Source organism: Lepidothrix coronata, unplaced genomic scaffold, assembly GCF_001604755.1.
Source record: "Lepidothrix coronata isolate B3197 unplaced genomic scaffold, Lepidothrix_coronata-1.0 Scaffold41, whole genome shotgun sequence".
Taxonomy (NCBI): Eukaryota; Metazoa; Chordata; class Aves; order Passeriformes; family Pipridae; genus Lepidothrix; species Lepidothrix coronata.
The window spans coordinates 3,799,614-3,825,304 of record NW_016690221.1 but is presented as its reverse complement, the minus strand read 5'-3'; the positions used below and the strand labels follow the sequence as shown (position 1 = coordinate 3,825,304).

Genomic DNA, 25,691 nt, shown 5'->3' with positions numbered 1-25,691 from the left:
TCAAAACAGAACCTTTGCAATGAAAACTTCATCATCAAAGAGTTCAATGAATCTGTTTATAATCATGGTCAATATGGATATGAGGCAAATAGATTTTTCAGTGGTGTGGTTTAAAAAGAAGGGGGAACTCGTCAATTCATGACAACTTCAAAAATTGTCTGAGTTCAAAGACTCTGCTCTCAGCACTGTTTAATATTTCTTAAACATATATCTGCCTAAGCAAGGTTCTGATGAGGAAGGTGCTCTATCCCATACTGCAGTTTCAGCCATTTTAATGGGGTGACTGCAGGGTTACTTACACTGCAAAGCAGTGGAGGGGGAGGCAGGGGGAGTGATTTCAGTTGTCCCAGAACTTCCAAAGGGACAATAAGGTGCTATTGTGTGACTTGGCAGGTAGTTTTCCAGCATGGTAGCAAGTGTTCAGTAAACATAATCTGATAACCTCTTTACATTTTTAAAACCATTATCATCAGTGCCTTCTGGGTTAAAAAGTCATGTCAGAGCCATGTCAGTCGTGTTGGCTGTTCCTGTGAACCCAATATGGAATTTGCACGAACAAAAATCTGCCAAAGGGTACCACATGTAAATGTGCCCCAGCTTCTGGCTGTCACAGAGAAAAAGCATATTAAGACTTAACTAATAAGTAAGTGGCTGAACTGATCCTGACTGAACTGAGAAGGATGGGAGGAAAGGTGAAATCCAGCTCTTTGTGGAGTCCCAGGAGAGGAAGGAAAAGGCAGAGTGGCAGAGGAAGTTGGAAAGAAAGTAGAGCCTTCCTCAAGCATGATTATTGAGCTTTTTATATTTAGATGTCTCTGCAGTGAATTTTGCAGAACTGCATTTATTCAGATATATATAACCTTTGATATTTACTGCATTAAAAAGTCTGTCGATAAAGGGCCATTTTGTGGCTCTCAGTGTGGGGATAGTATTGCTGTGTTGCTGCTGCCTGCTTTTAGGCAGGGAGATATCCTTGGATAATTCAGGATAATTCTCCACTCCAACCTCCTGCTCAAAGCAGTGTCAGTCTGAGGTCAGACTAGATTTCTCAGAGTTTTGTCCATTTAGATCCTGAAAACATCCAAGGATGGAAACTGCACCTTCTCTCTGGGCAACCTGCACTTCTGCTCATGTCCTTGTGTGTAAAAGAGCTTTCCTTATACTGAGTCTGAACTTTCCATGTTTCAGCTCATGCCTGTTGGCTCTCATCCTCCATCCATGGTCCACAGGGAGAACCTGGCTTAGTCTTTAATAACTTCATATGGACCAGGCAGCTGCTACTGGGTGCTCCCAAGGTCTTCCTTTCCCCGAGCTGAGTGAGCCCAGTTCCCTGGGCCTCTCCTCCTGGTGTAATACTCTGAGCCCTGACTGTCTTGGTGGCCCTCTACTGAACTCATTCCAGTTTGTGTTGTTTTGGGGCAGCCAGTACTGAACACAGGATCTGATGAGGTCTGACAAGTGCTGGGCAGGAGAGAACACCTTCCCTGGCTCTCCTGGCCCCAGTCCTGTGTGTGCAACCCTGGAGGCTGTTTCCAGTCTGCTCCCAGGGCACACACAGGGTTGATGTGGAGCTTGCTGCCCACCAGGATCCCCAGGTCCCTTCCTGCACAGCTGCTGCCCAGTGGCTGCTCCTCAAGCAGTGTTGTTGCAAGGGGTTTTTCCTTCCCAGGTGCAGGAGTTTGCATTTGTCTTTCTGGAGTTTCATAAGGTTCCTGTTGGATCCTTTTTTGGCCTTTCCAGTGCCTCTGAAGGGCAATTCGACACTTGAGTATGGCCATTGGTTCCCCCCAGTTTGGTACAAGCAATGTCCTTTTAAAGCAACACTAAAAATACCTGGTTTATATTTTTAAACTTGATTGTAACTTTAATTAGAATAGAATGGGAACACAGAACCAGTATGTTTCAAGGTGCTGGATTTAATAAAAATTGGCTTTCCTACAAAAATAAGTGCCTGCATGAATAATTTACTAAATAAGGGATGTCACACAGCACTGCTGTTACTAATGCATTTAAAATTTAAAAAGTAATTCTTCGGTGTGCTTCAGGCATCCTAGGAACTTAATCCACCTGGGACAAACCCTAAGCAAGCAGTTGCTGTTTTAATGAATGACAATTTGGGAGAGTTTGTGTTTCTCCAGGCTCCTGCTGCCACCTACAGTCAGCTCAGCTGAGTGTTCGGTGCTTGTATTCCTTGGACTTGTATTCCTGCTGGGAACCCGTGTGTGTTACAAATGCTGTTCTTTCTGTAGTTGTTTGGAGCTCTGCTCTGGCAAGATGGAAAGGGGAGGGTGTCTTTGTTTTATATATAAATGTTTATCCATATAAACCTGAGCCCATATGAAGTGGTAATTGTAAGTCACAAAGATCTTTTGGGAAACATTTTTAAAAATGTAATTCTGTAGGATGCAAATACATCAATGTTAACCTAATTACTAGCTAGAAACAGGATAAAGAGAATGTAATGAAGGCTTCTACAATGTCAAACAGTATTAGAGGTTCTACATGCTTTCTCCTAAGGTGGTGTAGCCACTTGCAGCATAGGTAGAATATCCAAAGCAAATGAAGGTAGAATAGCTGCTTCTCTGTACTGTAGAATCTATTCATGTTTTTTAAAAGGATTAGTGTCTACTTTTAAGTAGTTCTTGTTTTATTAAACATAACCCAGGTTTGTGACTGTCCAGCTCAGCTGTCACTGCACTGTTACACTGTAGTGCACCACAGACATTCTCTGCCTGAACTATTAGAATTGTAAATTGTCTGCTTCAGTTAACACATTAAGGACGAATGAGATGCTTCAGTTATAGCTCCATAATTATGTGAGCACCAGAGATCTTCAGTCTTATCTGGACATCAGAGTGGCTTTTAGCCAGTGCAAAGACTGTCTTGTCTGCTCAACCTCAGAATCTCCCTTCAGTCTCCTTTTTGTCCCAAGATTTAGGCAGACAATGGACAGTTAGACCCAGTGAAACAAGCTGTGATATAATATGTTGTGCAGTCTCAATACAGAAATGCCCTCTGAAATAATTTGCTAAACATGCAGAAAGTCTATATTTTAAATAACAAAAGCATGGGAGTGCTGGGTTTAAAGACCCAACTGTGAGAAAAGGAACAACAATGCCATGGGAAACTTGTTCTTTTCCCCCGCTTGGACTCATTTACTGTAAGTCTTCCTTTTCCTGAATGTTTGGACAGCATTCAGGTATTTTCCCTCTATTTCAAAGCTGTTCTTTTTTTAGTAGTTTATGAAGTGCTTCTCTGGGCTCATTAATTATGTGTCTGTTGCTCAGTGTTGCCTGGGTTCAGGAAAACTGCTGCCATCATTGGAATTCTTGACTAGAGTGGGTGTATTACCATGCTTTTTATATTGAAAGTTCTGTGAGCTGAAATGTCTGAAACCCTCTCCTCTGGTCTCTCCCTTCCTTCCCTTACAAATTCCAGACAGTCAGCCTTGCTGATTTGGAGCACTTGAAAACTCATTTAAAAACAGAGGCTCATCAAACTTTGGGTTTTTTAATGGAAAGTATTAAAGTATGACAGGTTTTATGTGGCAGTCTGATCTCGGTTGTTAATTACTAATGATTTGATTAAAACCCCTTGAAATGAAAATACTATATGCCTTAGATGGCTTCTGTAAGAATCCTTATGGAGAATGGAATCTTGAGATTATTTTATTAAGCACAAGGGTAGTTAATAAGTACTGTGGTCAGTTGGATCTTCATTAAAAGATTTTCAAATTCAACCAGCATACAAGGCTGATGAATCTTTTCAACTTCTTTTACAGGGTGACCTGAAAACTTATCTGTGCAATGAGCAGGAGCACATGAAAGGAGACTCCCAGATAATGCTGCTGCAGAGGATGGCGTGTGAGATCGCTGCTGGCCTGGCTGTGATGCACAAACACAACTTTGTGCACAGGTATGACTCCCAGAGAAATCCCATCCAGCTGGGATGCACTCTGAAATTCCTGGGGGTGTGTTCATTAAAATCCATGCATCGAAGATTGTTCTGTCTGTGCCATACCCTGAGCCAGGCAGGTGTGATGCTAATGAAGCTCATTGAGCTGCAGTGCTGTGGTGTTGCAGCTCCACCTGCCTGAAAGCTGAGCACCTGCAGCCCAGAGAACACAACCTGCTGCCAAGCCAGCCCAGAAGATGTAGTTTGGTTAATTCTTGGCCAAGTTTAATTTGTTTATTGTGGAGGGAGGGATGTTAGAACTTTGTTACAATGAACCTTACCTGCTGTGAATCATAAAAATTTAGGACTTCTGTTTGGTGGTCTGTTACCTCTGTTACTAAAATTGGAAAAAAATGCCTTTCTAATGCAGTAAGGGGGAAGCTGACTTGAGATAGAAAATATGACTAAAATGGGTGTTGTCTCCCGGAATTATTGTTCCTGTAACCTTTTCATAGTGAATTATTGTTCCTGTAACCTTTTCATAGTTAGTAGTTGAGATAGTCAGATTTTGAAGTAATCATACTGGGAGAACAATTTTGTTCGAACTGGGGGGAAATGCTAGACTTCTTTTTAATTAATGTAATTATTTTAAATTTAATGTAATTGATATTGAAAGAATGGCAGTAGTTGCAAAAGGCTGGGAAAACGTATTCATGAAACTAGTTGCTCAGAAAAATGCAAAAATTAATCTTCTGGCTTTAAGTGAAAAGGTTCTAAGGAACTGGAAGACATCAACCTTTAGGATGATTAACATATGAAAGTGTACTTGTTCCCCAAACATGACTGACTTGGTGAAGCCGTGGGTATCACAAGAGTTTACTTTGCTGGTCTCTCCTTTGCTATAGAAGCAGGGCTTGCATCATCCTGACGAGCAAGTCAGGAGCTTGTCCTGGAGCTTATCAATGCACATCTTGCTGCTTAGAGAAAGCAGAGGCCTTGTGTTCAGAGAGAAATGAGCTCAAGTGTCAAAAGGTGCAGGTGTAAAACAACAGCAAAACCCTGAAAAAACCCTAAAGCCTGGACTCAGCTGGTGGCTGATGAGCAGAGCTCCTCTTTTCACCCATTTAACAATCTCAAATGACTTGAAGGTAATACCAATTGTACCTGTCTAACTGAGGAGGCAGTTTCTTGTCTTCAGCAGCATGGCTCTGTAGGTGTTAAATTTAACAGCACATTTTCAGTGAAATACAGATAAACTGGGTAAATAATTATTCTGTGGATCTGCAAGATTCTCACTGTAAATGTTTACTTCTAGCAACACTATCCTGATGCTGTCAGAGTAAGTGGTAAATCTCCAGCATCAGTGATTTTGTTGTTAGTGGTAAATTCAAGCAGCCAAAAATTTTTCTCTTCCAGGATATTTATTTAAATAGTATAAAACAAGTTGGCAAGCTCTGGGGAATAATTGAAGGTTGCAAATGTGTTTCTAACCTGTGTAGTTCAATGATTCTAGAAAGGAAAACATCATCTTTCTTTGAAACAGGAAAACTGTGTGGTTTTAAGGCTGTTTGTACTTCAGAGACTTTTTTAATCCACACAGAAGCAAAGGTAGAGCTGTTCCAGGGCACTTAATTGCCTGGTCCCCTTCTGTGAAACTGAGAAGTGAAATATTTGAGCAATTAGTCTGCTGAGGTCTTTGCTGTCACAGCCACAGTTCCAGCTTCATTAAACTTGCATAAATTTGAGTTTGCACGATGGGTTTCCTAAAACAGCTTCTTGGTATTATTGCAGCAGCACTGCTGGCTCATGAATACTTGTGGTCTGGTTTATGGTGGAAACTGGAAGCAACTTCTGTGTCTGTTCAAGAGCTTTTTGATTTGTTTATTAAAGGACTTCTATGAAATATGTTACTTTTTCTGTTGATCTTTTTCAAAGACTGTCTGTAGTTCTGGCTCATGTGTAAGGTATGGGTTTGTTACTTAGAGGAACTTAACTGTAGGTGTAAGATATTACTAGTTGCTTGGTATCATATTGTAAAGTATTTAAACCCAGTCTGAATTGTTGATAGACTTTCCTTAAGGTAATTAAATTCAAGACATGCAAGGATAGGTGTGAAGAGGGACAACACCTCTGTGGTGTGTGAACAGCCTCAGTAATCTCCAGGATAGGATTATTAGTAGAATGAAATAACTGCACATAAATTCTGTGTGTGGTTTGAATGCTTAAAAATAAATGCCACTGCTCTAAGGAAATGACTACAGTTTGAACTTTTTTATACAGGACAGCATAATAGTCTGAGCTTTTTGTATAAAATCTTTAAATGTGATTACCTTGTCACTGTGTTTAATTTTCTTTGGGTTCCAGAACACAGATTCTGCTTGACTGTGTGTCTATAAACTGATTTTCTTTTGAAACAGTGGGAGTGCCCAAGGGAAATCATATCCTTTTGGGCACAAACAAATGTCCCATAAGTCCAATGTCAGGAGAAACCCCAGCAGTGTTTGTTTTTTCTGGAAGTGATCAGTGCTTGTACACACTGCAGTGTCTGCAGTGTTCCAGGGAGATATGGGATCAGTTTTTAGCTTGTACAAAATTGATAAAACTGTAAGCAACAAGAAGGCTGTCTTGAGGTTTAGTTTGGATCAAAATGGTGCTTTTGAAATTGCTCTCCCCAGTTACTGTGCCTGTGTTTGCATTGTGTGTGAGCTGGTCTTTGGGAGAGCATGGGCTGGTTTAGTGTCCTCCAAAGACGATGAGGAGGGCAGTTCCAGGAGCACACCCTTCTGCACCCAGCTTGCTTCAGCCTTCAGTAGGATTTGTGGGATTGCCCTGCAGCTCATGCACATGGGATTGTTGAAGTGCATCCAGAGTGGATGCTGAATCCTTGGCACTGTTTGTGTTACCGATTAGTTCCTGCTACCAATGACTGACCTATAACTGTGAATAAGTCCTTGATTTCTTAATTATTTTTTTAAATAACTTTGTTGGCTTTTCATTTGATGCTTTAAGCTCTGGCCTGACTCTTCCAGGAGGTGTCACTTCTGTTAAACCATTGTCTCAATTTGCATGGAACACTTCTAGGTTTGTCTCACTGTAATTTGTTTGCATTTTCAGTGACTTGGCCTTACGGAATTGCTTCCTGACATCCGATTTAAATGTCAAAGTAGGAGATTATGGGATAGGATTCAGTAGGTATAAGGTAAGTTAGTGTAGTTGTGCACCACTGTTTTTAAGGAACTGGGGCCTAAAGTTAAAACAAACATCCTTTAAAGTTATTAAATGATACTAGATTGTCCTTTATTTGAATGATGAACTTTCAAAGTACAACTGACAAATAACTGTAGCAAGTTGATGTACCAGAATAAATGAACTTTCTAGGGATGAGTAGAATTTGTGCTTGTAGGAAGAAGCTTCTGGTAAATCTACCTTTTTAGGTCCTATTTATAGTAGTCCTAAAATACGAACAAATTAATTTTAATGAATTTTAAGGAAAAAAATTGAAAGAAAAATTCAAATTTCTAATGAAAATTTTAACAATATTTAAATATATCAAGAAAGTGAAAAATCCAAGACATTAATTAAAACGTTCTGTGAGTACTAATCCTTAAATAAGAAATTGGCAGTCACGTTTTCTGCTATGCAATGACCAGTAAATGCCTTTCCTCCATTGCTTTATTCTCTGCTAGTTGGGGAAAATAGGATTTTTTTTAATTCTGATTATTTTACATAGGCATCGCATAAGACCATATTAAGGAAAGAACTGTCAGTGTTTGGAATTCGATCCAATGTTTGTTCAGTCTCTTTTTTTGTTTTGTTTTCTTTTTTAATCAATAATTTAGGAAGATTATATTGAGACAGATGAGAAGAAACTTGTTCCTCTCCGATGGACTGCACCTGAGTTAGTAACAAGTTTTCAAGACAGACTGTTATCAGCAGAGCAAAATAAATACAGTAACATATGGTATGTAGAAGACCTTAAAATTATTTCAATGAGAGATTTGTGAACAGATTTTCAAATATCAAATGAAGGAGTAAATAATATTTAAATTGTCCTGTCTTATTTCATCAGATGTACAGTAGGGTAATCTCTGTAAACCTGAAACTGTGTCTTGCTTTGGAAAAATGCTTAGAAATCTGTTGAGAGAACAGTTGGAGTAAGCAAAAATGTTTAGCAGAAAAATAGGTGTTTCTGCTAATAAAAATCATTACTGTGTGTTTGCCAAGTGCCTTCAAATGTTTTTAAAGGAAAGAAATGGTAAGTGGTGTTTCCAATAATGAGCAGCTGGGGATGACATGAAAAGTTGATCCCACTAGACCCTGATTTAAGTTCCATTGGTAGAACAGTGGCATCTTAATTAAAATGCTGTGTTCTTGCTGCAGCATTTGAGGGCAGCAATTAACTGTTTGTCTCTGCTCCAAAGAGCTGATAGACAATGGCTGGGGAAGCTCTTGAAGAGGAACGTTTTTGAAATTGCCAAGTTCTACTTCAGTTCTCAAGCCCCAAGAAATTTGGATGATGGGAATCGTGGATTAGGCTAACATTTCTGAAAACACTAATTCAGAACTAGGATTTATTTGCTGATTTAAAGGTAGGGTTGCAGAGTGCAAGTGGGATAGATAGAAATTATGTAAATACTGATTTGCTTCCATCCTCCAAGCGAGCAAACAGTTCTTCTGTTCATCTTGGGTTAGTTCATCTGGACTGTGAGCAGCTGGGTCTTAAGGTTTCCAAGTGGAATTTTAGTGCCTTTCATACAGAACAGGTTTGGACTAGATAATTCCAGACACCACTTCCAATCTAAATTATTGTACTGTAACACATGCAGAGCGAGTTACTTTGCATTTTGAGCACAGAAAGATTGCTCGTGTATTAACTGTAGTCACTGAAAATGTGATTAGTGTTGTGTACAGTGCATGTACAGCACTGAGCAGAGAGGCAGCTTTTGACCACTGCAGCTTAAAAATAAGGAATTTTTTGAAAACTGAAACAGAGATGAGTTTTTTAGCAGTTTAACCTATAACTGCAGTTTCTGATGAAAGCTTTTTCTTCTGTTCAACTTACCATAAGGCTTTTTCATCTTGCTTCTACACATAACAACTTGCTTCAATACATAATAAAAAAATATAATTTTTTTTTTATTATATGTGGATTTTTTCCCATGGTTGAGTCGTTTAAGGCCTCTTATCTTTTGTTGCCTTCATTGTCATTGCCTTCAAGCAACTTTATTCTTCAGGCTTCTGACATTCTGTCAAATAAAACAAGGTAACAGGTTCTGAAGTTTAGAATTGTCTAGGGACAATGGGCAGTCGTGTTTATTTCTTCTTGCCAGTTATGCTTTGCATGTCCTTACTTTCTTAGAAAAGCAACTCTAAATTAGTTCTCAAACAGAATGCACAGTGACTTGCTGCTCTGTCCCAGGTCCCTGGGGGTGACGCTGTGGGAGCTGTTCGAGAACGCTGCTCGGCCTTACTCGGACTTCTCCGACAGGGAAGTCCTGACCCATGTCATCAAGGAGAAGCAGGTCAAACCCTTCAAGCCACGTCTGGAGCAGCCCTACTCTGATAGATGGTAAACTTCAACTGTTTTTATTTATTCTTAAAGCTGTTGAAGAAGTGTCTCAAATTACTCAGTTCTCTTAAGTATATTGAAATTGCTACATGGAGTCATTCTCCTGGCAAACCCTGGATAAAGGGGTAAAAGGACTTGCTATAGGTGGAAGTTCTTGCCAGTGGTATTGGTACTCTGAGGCTTGTTAGATATCTGACTTTTATGAATTCCTTTTCGGTGTGAAACCTATTGAAACATGTTTCCATTTGTGTAGGTATGAAGTTCTGCAGTTCTGTTGGCTGCCTCCAGAGAAGAGACCGACGGCAGAAGAAGTGCACAGGCTCCTGACTTACCTCCGCATGCAGAGCCAAAGGGACTCGGAGATCGATTTTGAACAGCAGTGGAATGCTCTGAAACCAAACACCTCAAACAGAGAAGCAAGTAATTCTGCATTTCCAATCTTGGATCACTTCACAGGAGATAGACTTGGCCATGAGCTGGAGGAGGTCCTGACTGTAACTGAAACAAGCCATGGGCTCAGCTTTGAGTATATCTGGGAGGCAGCTAAACACGATCACTTTGATGAATGTGGTCCCGTGAATCCTGAGGAAGCAATGACCTACACAAGTATTTTCTATCCAGTGGAGGTGTTTGAGAGGTCACTGTCGGAGCAAGGATCGGGAGCACAGGATGGAAGTGGCCAAGAGGCATCACTTGCTGTCCCTGGGGTGTTACCTGTGTTTGATGCACACAAGCTTTCTGTGGGAAATGACTACTATATCCAATTAGAAGAAAAAGGAAGTGGCTGCAGCATGAATTTTGATAACCAGTCAGTTGTGTTAACAACAGAAGTTGATCATCAAGAAGCTGTACAAGAAAAAAGTTCTCATTTCACGGTTCTCAGGGATCTTGATGTTGAAGAATCTAGTACTGATGGGGACTTCTTCCACTACAATACAGATCCTAAAGAGGAATTTTTGCCTGCTACTGGTAGCCCAGAAAGTCCTTTCCAGAGTATATTTAATGACATTGACAGATCAGAAGAACTGACAAACAGAAAAATACTTGGGTTTGCTGAAACAAATGATATTCCTAAAGACTTTAAACCGGCTGTTTTGAACTCAAACACAGATGATAGAAAGGCAATAGGATGCTCTGAGGAGGAGCATTCTAGTCATACTTCTGAAAAAGAAACAGTTTCCTTATGTGAAAATATCTCTAACCAGTCTGATGTGATATCTTTAGAAGAACTTTCTGATAACTTCTTATTTCTTCAAGAGAAGAACTTATTAACAGGGTTATTCTCTAAGAAAACCAGCAGTGATCTGGGGCAAAAATCAGATGATGTTCTAAAAAGTATATTAGAAACTTCAAATAAAAACTCTGTAGAGCCTGATCCTGTGTTGGCTGAAAATGCACAGGTCTTTTCTTTAATACATGAAAGTCTTAAAGCAGTGAAAGATGAAAATTTTAACCCAGTGACACTGAATAAAGATCTGAATTCTCAGACTCCTGTAGAGGTGCAGGCATCTTCTAGTCCACCTGCAGCACATAAATCGTGTGATAAACATGGAAATCTTCCTATTTTGAAGGATGAGGGAAAACTTTCAAATGTAGAAGTGAATGAAGTTGTGTCCTGTAACACTGATACTCTCTGTCAAGAAGAGCTATCCTATAATGCCAAAAATAATAATGTTGGAAATGGTCCTTATTATGGTGTTGCTGTTGAAACAGATGAGTGTGATGCACAGATTAAGCAGGCACTGCTTTTCAAGTCTGATGAAATAACTTTTAATGGAGAAAAATGTAGTGATCAGGAAGACAGGAAAAGAGACTTGCAAGATAGTTCTCCCATGTTAAAAAAAGATGAATGTTTATTGGAGGAAATACAAGAAATATCAAATCACTTTGAGAACTGTAAGGATGTTCCAGAAGAGGTGACCTTAATTTCTGTTGCTGCTTCAGACTGTACAAGTCAGGATAGTCTTTTGGAAGACAGCCCTTCTCCTATACAAACTGTAGAACAAGCCTTAGAGACACCTGATTCTTTGGATTCTTTAGATGTAAATGAGGTTTTAGAATCTTTACAGACTCAAAGTCCTCAGAAACTTTTGCCACCTGATAAACCTGCTGACAGTGGCTATGAAACAGAAAACCTGGAATCTCCAGAATGGACTTCCCATATCCCTGTTGAGGATGCTTCCAGTGTGGATACAGCTCTGTGTGGCGTCAGCGAGAACAGTGTCAGTGCTTTACCCTCTAACCCAGTCATCATTGTTTCAGAAGCAGCAGCTTGTTTAGATGCAGTGAACAGCAATTTTGAAATAACCCCAGTGGTTTTTCTGGGTGGAAATCAAAATTCCTATAGAGACTCTGCCTATTTCTCTGATAATGATTCTGAGCCAGATAAAAAACAAGAGGAGTCTGTGAATCTGTCAAGAGAGCCTGTGTGTGTTGTTTCTTCCAACAGAGGGGAGAATCATACAGGAGAGACTTATGGGTTTGAGGAGAGCCAGCAAATCTGTGATGTGAGGAATTACCAGGAGGATGATAATCAAAACACAACACTAGAACTAAACCACGATTTAGAGATCCAGGAGATGGATGTAGGGATGCAGGGGTGTCCTGATGAGTGGGCTGAGGCAACTCTGACTTCCCTGGGAATAGAGATGGAAGGCAACCTAAGGGATGAAATAAAACTATCGGAGACTTCCCATAAGAGTGTCTCTTGTGTTGGCACTAACACTTCAGAACTTCTTTCACACAGAGACTTAAAGTCTGTGCACAACATGCACGGTCCTTTGGATCTGAGTAACAGTGAGAAGTCCTTCTATCACATGGAAGGACAAAAACTGAAAGAGCCAGATATTGAAGGAAAATACCTTGGGAAACTCAGTGTTTCTGGAATGCTTGATTTAGAAGACGGTGATGATGCAGATGAGGAAGATGAAAACAGTGATTCTGAGGATGACATGAGGACTTTTCATATGCACAGTCTGAGTTCTGACAGTGAAGATGAAACTGTTCATCAAGTACCTGAGATAGTTACAGACAAGGATGATGGAAAGCATTTGAGAAGCTTGTTGAAACTTCCAAAACCTCTGAATGAAAGGCAACATGAGCTTTGGAAAGATGAGAAAAAGGCTGTAACGTTCTTTGATGATGTGACAGTCTATTTGTTTGATCAGGTAATTTTTTAATTACTGACTGAAGTTTTTGTTGGTTTGCTTTTTTGTGTGTTAAACAAGTAGAATAAATAGCTTAATATTGGGGAAAACCTTTTTACAACATTACCTTTCTTGTTTTGGCAGGGTTAGAGCTTGTTTGAGATGTGGGTTATTTCTATGTATAAAGAATATATAAGAAAGAAAAAAGAACTTTTTTGCTTGGCTAGGTACAGTTTTATGTTGCTGATAGAATAGCAGCACTAATTTAAAGTGAAGGAGGGTTTTGCTTTGGGCAGGGTTGATTGCCAAGTCCTGAATCTCCATTGCTGTTGGACCCTTAACTGCATGTGCTGATGAAACATGTTTTTTAGTGATGTTTTTAAGCTGTATTTAATTGGAATATGTGAGACAACATCACTATGGACCAGATCTGATCAATTTATTTTGACAGAATATTGTTGTAACTTTATAGAAGCAGCTTATCTGTTTAATGTGTTTGAGGACTTTAAGTTCAGATGCCTTTAAAAAGAAAGGAAGAAAGGGAAAAAAGCCAACAACTAACGAAACAAAAAAACCCCAAGCTGAAACCCGACTCTGACTGTTGTGTTACTTAGCATTAAGGCAAATTTACCTCGAATCATGAGCGAAGATGAGAACAGCATGTAGATGGTAATGCTAATTTTTATTAATCCAATGTGATTCATGTTTAGTGAAATACTAATCTGCTTATAAAATTCAAGGTTACCTTTGTTTCCCTGTCTGCTTTATCAATTTTTAACTTCTGTAACTGGATACAGAGGGGATTGTATTTTAACATTAGGGCGACTAAACTAGTCCAGTGAGTTTAAAAGAACAGTCACATTGTCAAGCTTTGGAAATGTTGCTTATGATGACGTACATAAATATTGGAGTTAACTGTGTTTTGGAATAGAAAACATAGGTGATAGATTTGTGTTCAGGTAGCCTGTGGAATAGTAATCCTTTTGTCAGAGGGGAAGGAAAAAAATTAACTGTATTGAAACTGCTCTTAGTTGTTGAACTCTTTAGTTGTTATTCCAGTAACTGATAAAATGTTGGCTGCTTCCAACACCAGCTGTACAAAGTCTGTCTCTTTATCCTAAAGCTTGATTAAGGGATTAAAAAGAAAAATAAAATGTTGGGAAATGGGATAAGGCTTTATTAAAGAGGAAAAAAGCCCCTACCTATGTTAGGCTGATAAGGGAACTGTTTTCAATTGGAAGATATTTTAGCTTTGTTCCTAGAAATATGAAACCTTTTTATATAATAAATAATATTTAAATAGTGATTTCCTGCATGTATTTCAGCACAGACGTGATACAGCTTTCATTGGAACTAGAAGTACTTACATGTGCTTAATCTATAGCTCGAAGTTTTGTTGTGTAGTAGGAACAGTTCACAGACCTTTTAATTCCACATTTGACCTGATGGCAGTGTGGGGCAGTGTATTTGTGGTGCAGGGACACGTTGTGTGGAAAAAGAGTTACAGCAGTGCCTTTGTTTGCCTCAGGAAACCCCCACCAAGGAGCTGGGAAGCCGTGGGGTGGACGTGAACGGGGAAGGCGCTGGCAGCTCTCCTGTCTCATCCTCCAGTCTTGGCTACTTAAACAGATTTGCAAATTCAGAAAGCTCAACAGATGAAGAAGGTACTTGAATATATTTATACACAGCAGGGACTGAGACTGTTTTATGCACAGTCTTTTATGAAATGTCATTTAAATTAAATGTGATTTGTAAATTCACTGTACCACGTTGGCTTCAGTTTTACATCCTAAGCACACACTGCAGTTGGGATCAGATTCCCATGTTCCTGAGGAGCAAAATGTGATACTGGTTGTTTATATATTGATGTGTCCAGGGTATCCTGAGAGGAAACTAAACTGTGGGTGACAAATCTCTAGCCCAGGGTACAGGTTTTGTTTGGGGTTCATGCAGTGTTCCAGGGGCATACTTGTAAAGCCGTGTGTGACCTTCCATTACAGAAGTATAATGATGCTTTTTGCTTTTTTTTCCCCTCAAGGTGGGGGTTTTGAGTGGGATGATGACTTCTCCTCTCCAGAGCCATCCTTTATATCCAAGGCAGCTAATAGTCTTATTGGTTCTAAATCACCCCTTCAGCCATCAAAGTACTTCTCTCCACCTCCACCTTCCAGGACTCTTGATCAGAACTGGTCACATTCATCCCCTTATTCCAGATTCTCTATCTCTCCTGCAAACATGGCAAGCTTTTCTCTTACCCATCTTACAGATTCAGATATAGAGCAAGGAGGTAAGTGATTTAGTTGTAATAATTATTTTAAAGATACAAGGTAAAAATGTTATGCAAAGATGCAAGTCACAGGTACAACAAATCTTGTTCTATTTTAAATGGTTAATGTATAAATGCATTTTTAGCACTATAAAGGTAATGTCTGGTCTTATGTTTCAGTTAAGACGTAGCTTTCCATAGAGATTATTTGCATCCAAGTTGCTATAAACTTGTGGTTGAACAGTCTATGGAACACTTACAGGACAAGCTCTGAATTTTTCTGGTAAAAACTTTAGTGCTGTATTTATATAAATGAAACCTCTGCAGTCCTTAAGCGCTGCTGTTACACCTGCCACACTGTAGCACTTAATAATTCTCATTATTGCACTGTCCTAAGTCACAATTTTGTTTTCATTGCACAGGTGAGAATGCCAGGAACGTAATGTTTCTGCCATTATTGTGTGAGCTTATTTTACAGTTTAGTTTCTTTTCATATTGCTTTTTAGACAGTGCATTCTTGACATTCTCTCAAGAATTGCAGCATTTTTTCAGGAGCTATGAGTAGGATAGTTTCTGTTAGGAGAGCCAAACAATCTGTTCAGAGCAATATTGAGTACCAGCAGTATATTTATTAACAAGCCTTGTCTGTAACAAAAAGCTTATTTAAGCTTTGCTATGTTTTTGAGGACTAAGAGAAGCAAAAATAAGGAGACTTGAATCAGTTTGGCATATTATTAATTTCGGTAACATGTTGCATTATTAAAAATAAATGTTACTGATTGCAGAGCCTTGCTAATGGGCAATGTCTATAAATGTGTAATCAGTGTTAAAGAGAGTTGTATTGTTCCTGTATTGTGCTTATTGATTAGATAATGTTTGCTGCTTAGTAACTTACAGATAAGAGAGATTGTTTTGGACATCCTGCATTGCCTTATGTGTCCTGGGAAGTGACATTGAACTGTGTGATTGAAGCAGATGTCTATGAATAAATGTACCAAATGTTTACAGTAGTTGAAAGCTGTAGGGAAAGATTAACCAAACCAATGCCAAGTTCTAGGAAGAGCCTTACAAAGAACTGAGGGTTGTGCAGAAGAATCTCACTGTACCTTATGACCTTTCCTCTATTAATAGGAAGCAGTGAAGATGGAGAAAAAGATTAAATTAATTTAAACTTCCTCGGACTACTTACATAAAACACACAGACTTTGTGTCTGAGACTTCTTTGTGTAAACTCTGGATCCTCCTGGAGTAACACAGGTAATCAAGAAGTACTGAGAAACGAAAGTAAACACTGAAAGCAATGTTAAATCAGGACATTAATTTGAATGTGTATTTAACTTTGTAATGTATTTTTAAATCAGTGCAATTTTGCTTTTCATTGACAGACGATTCTGCCGCTGTTTTCAAGTACTTGAAGTATTTTTCAGATAACTTAAACAAGTAAAGCAATTACACTACAGTCTGGTTTATGTATGAGATTGTATAATATTCTTTTTATATTTTTCCATGTAGTTCATTATCTATTTGAACCTACACCTGTTGTAGAATTGTGTATAACTGTCCTGTGCAACAGGTGGCTGTGTTGATGGAACTGTATGAATGATAGTTGATCAGTAGTGAGCCATATTTATTCAAAAAGATATCACTACATATTACTTTGCTTATTACAATTGCACTATGGATTATTCTTCCTTTATTTCCTGATGATGTACAGAATCAAAATCTTAAATCTTTCAAGGAAAATAAGACAAGTTGAATTGGCCCAGTTATCCAGTTTAATTTGTCCTTTTTGTAGCCTTTGCTATGCACGGTACTTGTAAAACGTACATAACTTCTGAGTATTATGTTAGACTTGCTGAAATCTTATATTCAGTACCATTTCTAAATGATAATGATTATAGAATGGTTGTTAGTGTTCATGTTTTATAGGAACTGGAAAAGAATATATGATATACTCTGGAATTTTTAGATGAAAGAGAGAATGTCTCTTAATTCCTACATATGATCCTACTGACTGCTCAAACTGTAATAGCATCTGACTATATCACAATTAAGGGCCTTCCAGTTTTTACTGCAATTTCTGCCTTGGAGAAGGAAGAGCAAAAATTGGCTGTACAAAACTGTGGAATTTATGAATCTTATAAAAAGACTAATTTCAGTAGCCTGGCTTTGGGTACACTTGGCCCTTCAGTTGTACATTCTGTGAATTTTGAAGCTCTCCTGCCGACGGCAGACGGGGCTCTGTTCAGAGGCCTGTGGTAAATCTACCTCTTGGTGATGTGATGACAGTGAAGGTTTGGATTAACAGTTAATGCCCAGTTTTGCACCCTTGGTAAGGCCAGACCCACTTTAAAATGTCTGCAAGGCTGCATGGTACACCTCGAAATGCATCCTGAGCAAAGGGTGCCATCCTGTAAGTTTGCTCTGAAGTCTGTAGGGAAGGGAAGACACTGGGGGGGTTTAACCTTCCCGCTCTCCCATGCATCTGGCTGCTTCAGCCCTTCCAACTGCTCGGAAAAAAGTTATCCTTAATTATTACTCCAAAGTGAGTTCAGTTGAGAAACAAATCCCTGACCTCTTGGAATGCCTTATGCAGCTGTGGATCTGTAGGAAACACTGATAGGAACAGTTTACCTGGGTTTGTGTTTTAGGACACTACAATACAAATGTGCTGAAATATGAAGTACTTTGTATTTTAGTGGCTGTTTTGGCAGGGCTTGAGCTAATGATGGTCCAAGTGCTCTGTGTCCAGATCCTGTCACCAGAGAATTTTCATCAGATGAAGATGGGAAAACTAGATATTTTCAGATGTGTAATTTTTTTTGTATACCTCTATGTTCATTTTGATTTTTAAGTATGTTTTAAAATGACAGGAATATGTCAATTGTTTTTTTTTTTCCAGCATTGTTTAGCCCTTAACCAGAATGGCTTCCATACTGATCAAAAGGGAATGATGTAGTTATTATGTTATTTGAAGTTGCCAATGAATTGTTGAGATATCTTTTTCTGATGAGGCACTCAGGTTTGGAGTTAGTCAGAACTGTTCTTCAGTATGAAGTGAGGAACTGAATTTTCCCATGGACTTTTCCCAAAACATGATTTAAAAGGCAAAGTCAAGTAGTTCTTAATACAGGCTTACAGTATATACTGTAGAGGGTTTAAGGAAGCTGTGCACTACTCCAAATATTTAAAAATATTGGTAATAGACTTTGTGCACAAATTATTGCTTAGAAATTCTGTGATTCCAACATTAAACTCCTTGATACAGCTAGATCTAGGGCATTTCATCTGTCTTCTGCAATTCTCACCATAGTAAGAATGAAACTCCACAATGGTCTGCAAAGAACTTGTGGGCTTGTCTGCCTTGTGTGGTGAGAAGCCTGTCAGACCTGGAGTTCAGCCTTAATTTTGAATCATTTGCTTTACAAAATTAATCCAGAGTTAAGTAAAAGTATATACTGCAGAATGTTGTCATTTGGTGGTTCATTTTGGTTCTTATAAGTCTGGAGAATCAGATGTTTATCTTGCACATTGAGAATTTTCTTTGCTTGATGGGAATCCAAGATTTTTGTTCTCTACCTGAATTTGAAGAAAATCTTAGACAGGAAGTGAAAGTTTACTCCTTTGTCCACATGGACTCATTGCTAATGAATTGCCAAAGGAGCATTTTTTCCAAAATTAGATGTGTATTATATTAAGCAAGGTAATGTCCTTTTTAGCTGTACAATGAAGAGAAAGAAATATTTAAAGTTGACTCACCTCACTTAAGCAAGGATTTTAATTTCAGTAATCCAGTAGGCTGGATTGCAATAAGATAGATGGTCTTTTGGGGGAAAAATATACTTAAAGATCTGATCAACTACTAGCAATACTTCAATATCTGCCTGGCAGTCAAGTGGCACAATGAAGATGAATCAGTAATTCCAATGTGTTACATTATAATGAGGGGATTTGTTACAAACCATTCACTACAGGTAATTTCTTGCACTAGCTACTTAAGCCTGGTCTCTCTTTGAGAAGTACATGTATCTATTTTCAATGGTTTATTATGAGGACTGGTTACAGTTTAATTCCTTCTCTAGTAGAATACCTGGATTGTTTGAATAATGAAGGCATTGTCTCAATTTGGCTACTAAAGGTATTTAAAAGATCTGATTTTTCCCACCTAAAGAAGTTTGTTTAAAACTTGGGATCTGTAGTAAGAAGCCAAGAGAGCGAGAAGAGTGTCCAGTTTCAATGGGAACACCTGTACTCTCCCAAATCCCCCAGCTGCAGATACACTGTGTATAACTGCATTTATGGAAATTGCCATTTTCATGAAATGAGCGGATTTAACTTTTTTTTTCTCATATCCTTGTTGATGCACTAATGAAAGCCATTTAAGCCTCATTCTTTTTATCAGTATTTTTAGCAGATTTTTATGTAGTACTCAATCTCTTTCATAAGGAGGCTGGTTAGTAGAGAGACCTTTTTTTTTACAGTTAAGCACTATCCTAAAATGTCAGCATTGTCAGGTGTCAGTGACATGGCTATTTGTGTTGGAGTTGCTGAAAGGTGGAATCCAAGTATTTTAGCCTTATAAGAAATAGCCTTAAATATGAATGGAGTGTACAAAATTACTTCAGCTTTAAGTCATACAGAAATATCCTTGTATGTTAAAAGTTTTGGTACAAAACAGGAAGAAATCTAGAGGAGAGTCAAGCATCATATAAACTTATTGAAAATAAGTATTTGTAATACCAGCAGCCTGTTTTTCAGAAACTTGAATATGACTTACAGTTAATTTTGTTTATGAAATTGTTTGAACTTGCACAGATGTAGGTGTAACTTAAATGATAAATGGTACTGATGTGTGTGTATATATAATGTTTAATTCTATTTGTAAATGAGAAACTATGTAACAAAATCATAGGTATGAGGTTTTCCTATTGTAATTTAATACAGGTATGAGGTTTATGGCAATATATCATAGTTAATGAAATTTCAGGTCAAAATGTCTTTAAATTGTGTACATTTTTAAATTGTAATTTCTACTGTATATTGATTATCATGCATAGTGTGATTCAAGAAACTGCTTGTAATTTAAAAATATTTAATATTAAAAATAAAATACAGTTATATATTTATAATCTCTTTGTCTGTTTGTTCATTTTTAAACAGATGGCAGCAATGGATCAGGTCTACAGTGTAGTTCCAGTGTAAGATATATTTATTAGAGTCCGGAGGTTGAGAAAGTACCAAAAGTTCAAAGCCACAGTCCCAGCAGATGAGTCTACACTAAATAGTGTAGTTACCATTAATTTCTTCCAATATCATCCTTGTGAGAACTTCAGGTAATGTGCGTACAGTCAGTAGAGCAGCAATAACTGAAATACAAACTGTAGTTCTGAACACTGAATATTGGTTTTAATCATAGAATTAAGTATCAGTAAGAAGAATGCAGACTTCAAAATTTATAAGTACTCTTCAGAAAACAGGTTAATGATGTTTTCTCAGTATTCATTTAATTTCTTTCTAGAAGATTTTCTTGGTTTCTTTCAATCCAAGTGCATGTGCTGAATGGACCAAAGAGGTAAATGTAGTCCTTGTGTGTATTGGGAGCTTCTTTCACATGAGATTGAGACTGTTTCAGCCTGAGCACGTGGTGAGGCAGGAGGAGAGTGCTGGTTTTCCCTGTTATTCCTTCAGTTTGGGATGGGACTGGCAGCAGTCAGGGGTTAGTGGAGGCTGTGGGTGAAGCCCCCACATCACATCGCAGCCGTTGAGTCCTGGCAGCTGCTGAGGGCTGGGAATGAGAAACTGATAGCAAGATAACAACTTTGTTAGGTAAAATATAACTACTGCGCTGAAACTTGACCAAGGCAGCCATCATTAATGAGAGCAGATGTAAAAGATCCCATGACACTAAATTGGTCATCCTATATCGAACCTATTACCGAAGAATTTGAGAACTTGCAATCTTTAGCAGCAGCAGCTCCCTGCAGGGGATGGCAGTGCTGTGTCTGTGGGCCGGTGTCACACGGGGGCTGAGAACTTGCTCAGCCCTTGGCAGAACAGAGCTGACACAGCCTTTGGCCTCCTCCACCCGCTGAAGGAGGCACTGGAGTGCCCTGTCCTGTGGTGGCAGTGCCCGGCTCAGTGCCCGGCTCAGTGCCCGGCTCAGTGCCCGGCTCAGTGCCCGGCTCAGTGCCCGGCTCAGTGCCCGTCAGCGACACCCGCGCTGCTGCAGTGCTGCTCCCCCTGCCATGTGTCCCCGGGAGCCTTGTGACCATCCCGAAAACGGCAGGGAGCCTTGTGCCGGCCGCTGTGTCCATGCACGGCCCCGGCTGTGGTGAGGGGGTGTCGGCGTGCCGGGTGTCCCTGCCCGGTGCCTCCCCGCGGTGGGACCGCAGCTCCCGCCCGCCCGCGCCGGGCCCGCCCCCGCTGCTAAAGCGACGTGTCGGGCGGCCCGGCCGGCACCTGCGGCGGCCTCAGCCTGCGGGGCTCGGGCCTCCGGGGCTGTGCCAGCGCTGCCCCGCCGCCCCTGCGGCCCCCTCAGCGACAGGCAGGTCCTGCTGACAGACCCTGGCTTGGCTAGAGGACCTGCAGCCTTCCGTCCCTGTTGCCCCCTCAGAGCCTCCTGCTGCTCCTGGCTCCCCGTGGGTCTCTGCTATGGTGCCCCGTGGGCCTTAAGCACGTTCTCTGCAGCTGGTGCAGTGGTAAGTCACAGTGGAGGGACACCAGCCCTGATAGATGGCTGCAGAGGGTGGAAAATGTGTTGGTATTTGGCTGCTCTCTCTCCTTGGTTTCTCTTGACCACCCCAGTGTGTTGCTTCTGAACTCCTCCTCAATCTGTTTCCTCCTTGCACACTCGTACCACCTCCCTGGGGGGTCCCACCAGCTCCTGTGGCTGCATAGGATGTCTTCTCAGGGTTGCAACAGCATGCAGCAGTCTGAAAGCAGACCTCAGCCAGCTAGGCACCTTCTTATCCCATCATATCCCAACTGCTTTTGCCAGTCTGCAGTTTTAAAGATTACTTTGCTCCCACAGTTTGCTGAAGCTTCCTTTCTCTTGGATTTTCTTCCAGCTTTCTTTGCTGGCTGCCTCCATGAATCTCTTCTTCACCAAGTCCTGTTGGAAGGCTGTTTTCCTTCCAAGCAGCAGCTCTCCCCAGTGGTGCTTTGTGCTGTCCTGCAGTTGGGCCTTTTCTGCTGATTACACAAACAGTCCAGAACAAACCCTGTGCTTGCCTTTTATGCTGTTTTCCTGCTGAAGATACCCCTGTGTCTCCAGCATTTCTTCTGGGCTCCTACAGCTGAGCTGCTTGGTGCTGTCTTTCTCTCAGCATTCATCACCTGGGTGCCACCCTCACCCAGCTGCTTTGTGAGTTCCTGTAACGTTTGCTAAAACTGCCTCCCTGGTAGTACAGAACCTGGGGATGGCCAGGGTGCCCTCCCAGGCAGAGAACTGAGTCCCTGCCTGCCCAGCAGCTGAACTTGGCTCTAGAGAAATGAGAAACAAGAGGGGAAGTGGTGTTTACCACAGCACACCCGGGAACTGCCACCACCTGCTCCAGCTGAGGATGATGTCCTGTGCTGGGGCAGTCACACACCTGGGGCAAGGTTTTACTTCTTCTTTTATTTATTTTTTTATTGGCTCACCAACTCTCAAGCTGCTCCTATGTAATAGAACTGGTATAAAAATATATTTTGTTTAGACCAAACCTTTCTCTGACTACATCAAGTGTAAGAGCACAGAAGGAGCATTCTGAGAATGTCTCTCAGTAACTCAGATGGTTGGTGTTAGAGGCAGGGTTGCTGTAAGGCTGTTGTCTTCAGATGTAGCGTGGGCACAGAATCTGGGCTGAGATAGAGTAAAATATCAATGCTGTCATCTGCCCTGCTAATATGGGGGAAGGAGCGTTGCTGTGTCTTTTTGGATAACCTGGGAAATAACCTGCCCTGCTGCTGTCGATCTGGGGCAGCAACTGCAATTAAGCCCTGGCAGTTAATGGATTATTGTTGGAAGAGGGAAGTGCTTGGTTTTTTTGGAGGGGGGGGGGACGAGGACTAGCCCAGAATGCAGAAATACTGCAGCTGAAAACACGTGGCTGACTCTGAGCTTCTCCAGGAAGTGAGTGCGCCTGTGTCCCTCTAGTGGACTGCTCGAAAACATAGTGGGAACCTGTTCCTATACAAAGCAATTGCCAGGAGTTCAAGGAGAATTACTCTGAGTAAGAACCTGAGGGTTCTGTCTAATACCCCCCCACACAGGTAGAGTGAAGCCGTGTATGGTTTTATTATAGTGTGGGGTAATGAGCTGTGACACAACAGGAATGTATGAGATCAAAAAATTGAAGCAACATGTTATCAAATCTAATTGACCATTGTACTCTACATGAGTTTTGAGTTGTAGTTCACTTTTCTGCAGGAAAACTGGATTAGCTTGGGGACCATTTTCTCTTATGTACAGAGAAATCTCTCTAGTTTGAGACCTACTTCTAAAAAAGCAGAAGCATCTCTTTTTCACCAGTGGGTGATTCACTGCATCTTCGTTTCTGTGGTTCCATTCACTTGTCCTCTGCTCCCTCTGTAACTTCTTCCTGCCAGCTGAAGGAGGATCTGTTCTCTACAAAAGGATTTTCTCCTCTGTTCATCTGCACAGGTCATCTTGAGTAACAACATTCACAGCTTCTAAAACAAACGTCACTTAAATTGAGAGCCAGTGAGGGTTTTTCAGTAAGTGAACCAAGTAAACAAACACATCAAACCAACCTGCACCAGATCATTGGTCCAGGAGGGAACTGTACAACAGCCAACAATATCGGTGTCATGTTTTTACAGCACAGTGGTGCTTAATACCAGCACATCCAGCAAATCATGAAGACTAAAACCAAAGGAAAGAAGCAAAGGCAAACTGTTGACAAAGAAGCATTTTCTGAGGAGTCAGCCATGAGAAAAAAAGAACTGGCAAAATGTTTGCGACGCAGAGAAAGGAGGAATGGGGGAAACAAGGAGAGCAGTAAGATCACTGCAGCCAGAGCCAAGCGCCCTTGGAGCACCAAGGACAGGCACCTGAGGAGGCTGGAAAGCAACGAGAGGGAGAGACAGAGAATGCACAAGCTCAACAACGCGTTCCAGGCCCTGCGGGAGGTGATCCCTCACGTGAGGGCTGAGAACAAACTGTCCAAAATAGAGACTCTCACACTGGCCAAAAACTACATTAAGTCCTTGACCTCCATTATACTCAATATGTCCAATGGACACTTTCCAGCAGCAGAAGGGATGGGGGGAACCTGGGGGTCCAAATTGTACCAACATTATCAACAGCAGCATGGGGAGGGTGACCATGAGGAACATCTACAGAAATGTGCCACGTAGATTCATAGCTTCAGCCAGAGCACCCACAGTTAGCTGCTGCCATCATTATTTTTCCTTCTTACATCATAATACATGTCAGTAATTGGAGCTTTTAAGAGACTGTTTTTGCCTCCAGCTCTCCCCTCTTTTTTTTTTTTTTTAAAGACAAACAGGCAACACTCATGGCTCTAGTTTATATGGCACATTAAAAAGCTACCTTAAACTATAAGAATTTTTCAGAGCATAATGAATGTATTGTGGGTTTGCCAGAGCTTGGAAACCTATCCTGTAACACTGGAGTTGACTTGAATATAAGGATTTAGTAACTTTTGAAAGTCACCCTCCTTGGGAAGGTTGTGAGTTGAGCTTTTAAGGTCTGTGTCACCTGAGTTCTTTGGAGCTTGGGGAATTGTGGCTGTAGCTCTGTTCCCCAGCCTTGCAGTGCCTGTTGTGATCTCCCAGGCCACAGAGGAAAATAAAATTGATGACTGAAGTGACGGGATGGGAAATCAGTCACTAAATCTGAATATTTATCTTAATATTTATCTTTTATGGATCTGCTCTGATAATTTTGAACCTTGCAAGGGATAAGAACTTCTAAAATACTTGTTGATGCAAACATCTGCAAAGCTTTCTTAGGCTGTAAGCTCTCTAGAGTAAGGGCAGTTCTGGTCTGTGTTTCCAGACCATCCTTTAGTTGGTGTCTGGGTATCATTGCAATACAAATAATAAATAAGGGACAAATGACTTATTTTTGCCAAAACAATGATAAAAATGCTTTAGTATAGTCTTAAGTTAGACATGATTTAGCCAATTTAAATTATTTGCTAATGAAGCCTGTGATGTGATCATGTTCTTTATGGGTTAATATTAGATTCTGGTACTATAAAACAATAAATGCAGAAACTCTTCAAAAAGGAAAATGAGGGTTTTTTTCACCTCTCCTCCCCCCATTTCCCCTCTTACACTAAAATGTTTTATGTCCCTGAGGAACCCTCATTTTCTCTTGTATTCTCACACCTGAAGCTGGAAGGGCCTCAGTTGGTGCCTGTGGGGTCCCCTTGGTACAGCTCGTCCTCCCCACCCCCCCCAGGCCTGTGCTGGGATAGCAGAGGGGACATTTGGCAACTCATGCACCACTGGGATTGACAGACTTTGTGGTGTGGCCCTTCTTCCCACAAAGTAGGGCTGTCCAAGGAGAAACAGTGGCTGAGGAAGGATTTATTGGATCCATGAAGGTTTTGCTGCAGTGTGCAGTTTGTGTGTTATTTATTTTGCTCCAGCACAGCACAATGATTTCATTTGGACTTGAAGGTGAGGGTTCCTGGACTGGCTGGTCAGGGATATGAATTGTTTTCCCCCCCATAACAATCCACAGCTGTGATGTAGAACAACACAATGGTTTGTGTGTGTGGTTGCCTTACTGGAGAGATTATTTGGATCCTGCCTCAACCTGACATTTCCTTAGCTTTTGAAC

The 25,691-nt window shown here is 40.5% G+C and overlaps 2 protein-coding genes across 2 annotated transcripts in view; both read left to right on the top strand.

Moving 5' to 3' along the window:
• LMTK2 (lemur tyrosine kinase 2) overlaps positions 1-20,005 on the top strand; it is a 42,614-nt gene extending 22,609 nt beyond the window's left edge. The window contains exons 7-14 of the mRNA XM_017813316.1: positions 3,782-3,915; positions 7,009-7,093; positions 7,734-7,855; positions 9,314-9,463; positions 9,717-12,630; positions 14,138-14,273; positions 14,648-14,896; positions 16,007-20,005. Coding sequence (XP_017668805.1) covers positions 3,782-3,915; positions 7,009-7,093; positions 7,734-7,855; positions 9,314-9,463; positions 9,717-12,630; positions 14,138-14,273; positions 14,648-14,896; positions 16,007-16,035 — 3,819 coding nt within the window. The 3' untranslated portion in view covers positions 16,036-20,005. The remainder of the gene's footprint in view (positions 1-3,781; positions 3,916-7,008; positions 7,094-7,733; positions 7,856-9,313; positions 9,464-9,716; positions 12,631-14,137; positions 14,274-14,647; positions 14,897-16,006) is intronic.
• Positions 20,006-20,037: 32 nt separating this feature from the next.
• On the top strand, positions 20,038-25,137 carry BHLHA15 (basic helix-loop-helix family member a15). The gene is made up of 4 exons (XM_017813466.1): positions 20,038-20,208; positions 21,420-21,573; positions 23,520-23,593; positions 23,699-25,137. Exon 4 carries the CDS (start codon positions 23,735-23,737, stop codon positions 24,233-24,235), a length of 501 nt encoding a protein of 166 aa, XP_017668955.1. The 5' UTR covers positions 20,038-20,208; positions 21,420-21,573; positions 23,520-23,593; positions 23,699-23,734; the 3' UTR covers positions 24,236-25,137.
• Positions 25,138-25,691: the final 554 nt, after the last annotated feature.

Bases quoted from the DNA above. Each gene is read 5' to 3' on its own strand.
- BHLHA15 (XM_017813466.1), top strand. From the start codon at position 23,735: ATGAAGACTAAAACCAAAGGAAAGAAGCAAAGGCAAACTGTTGACAAA.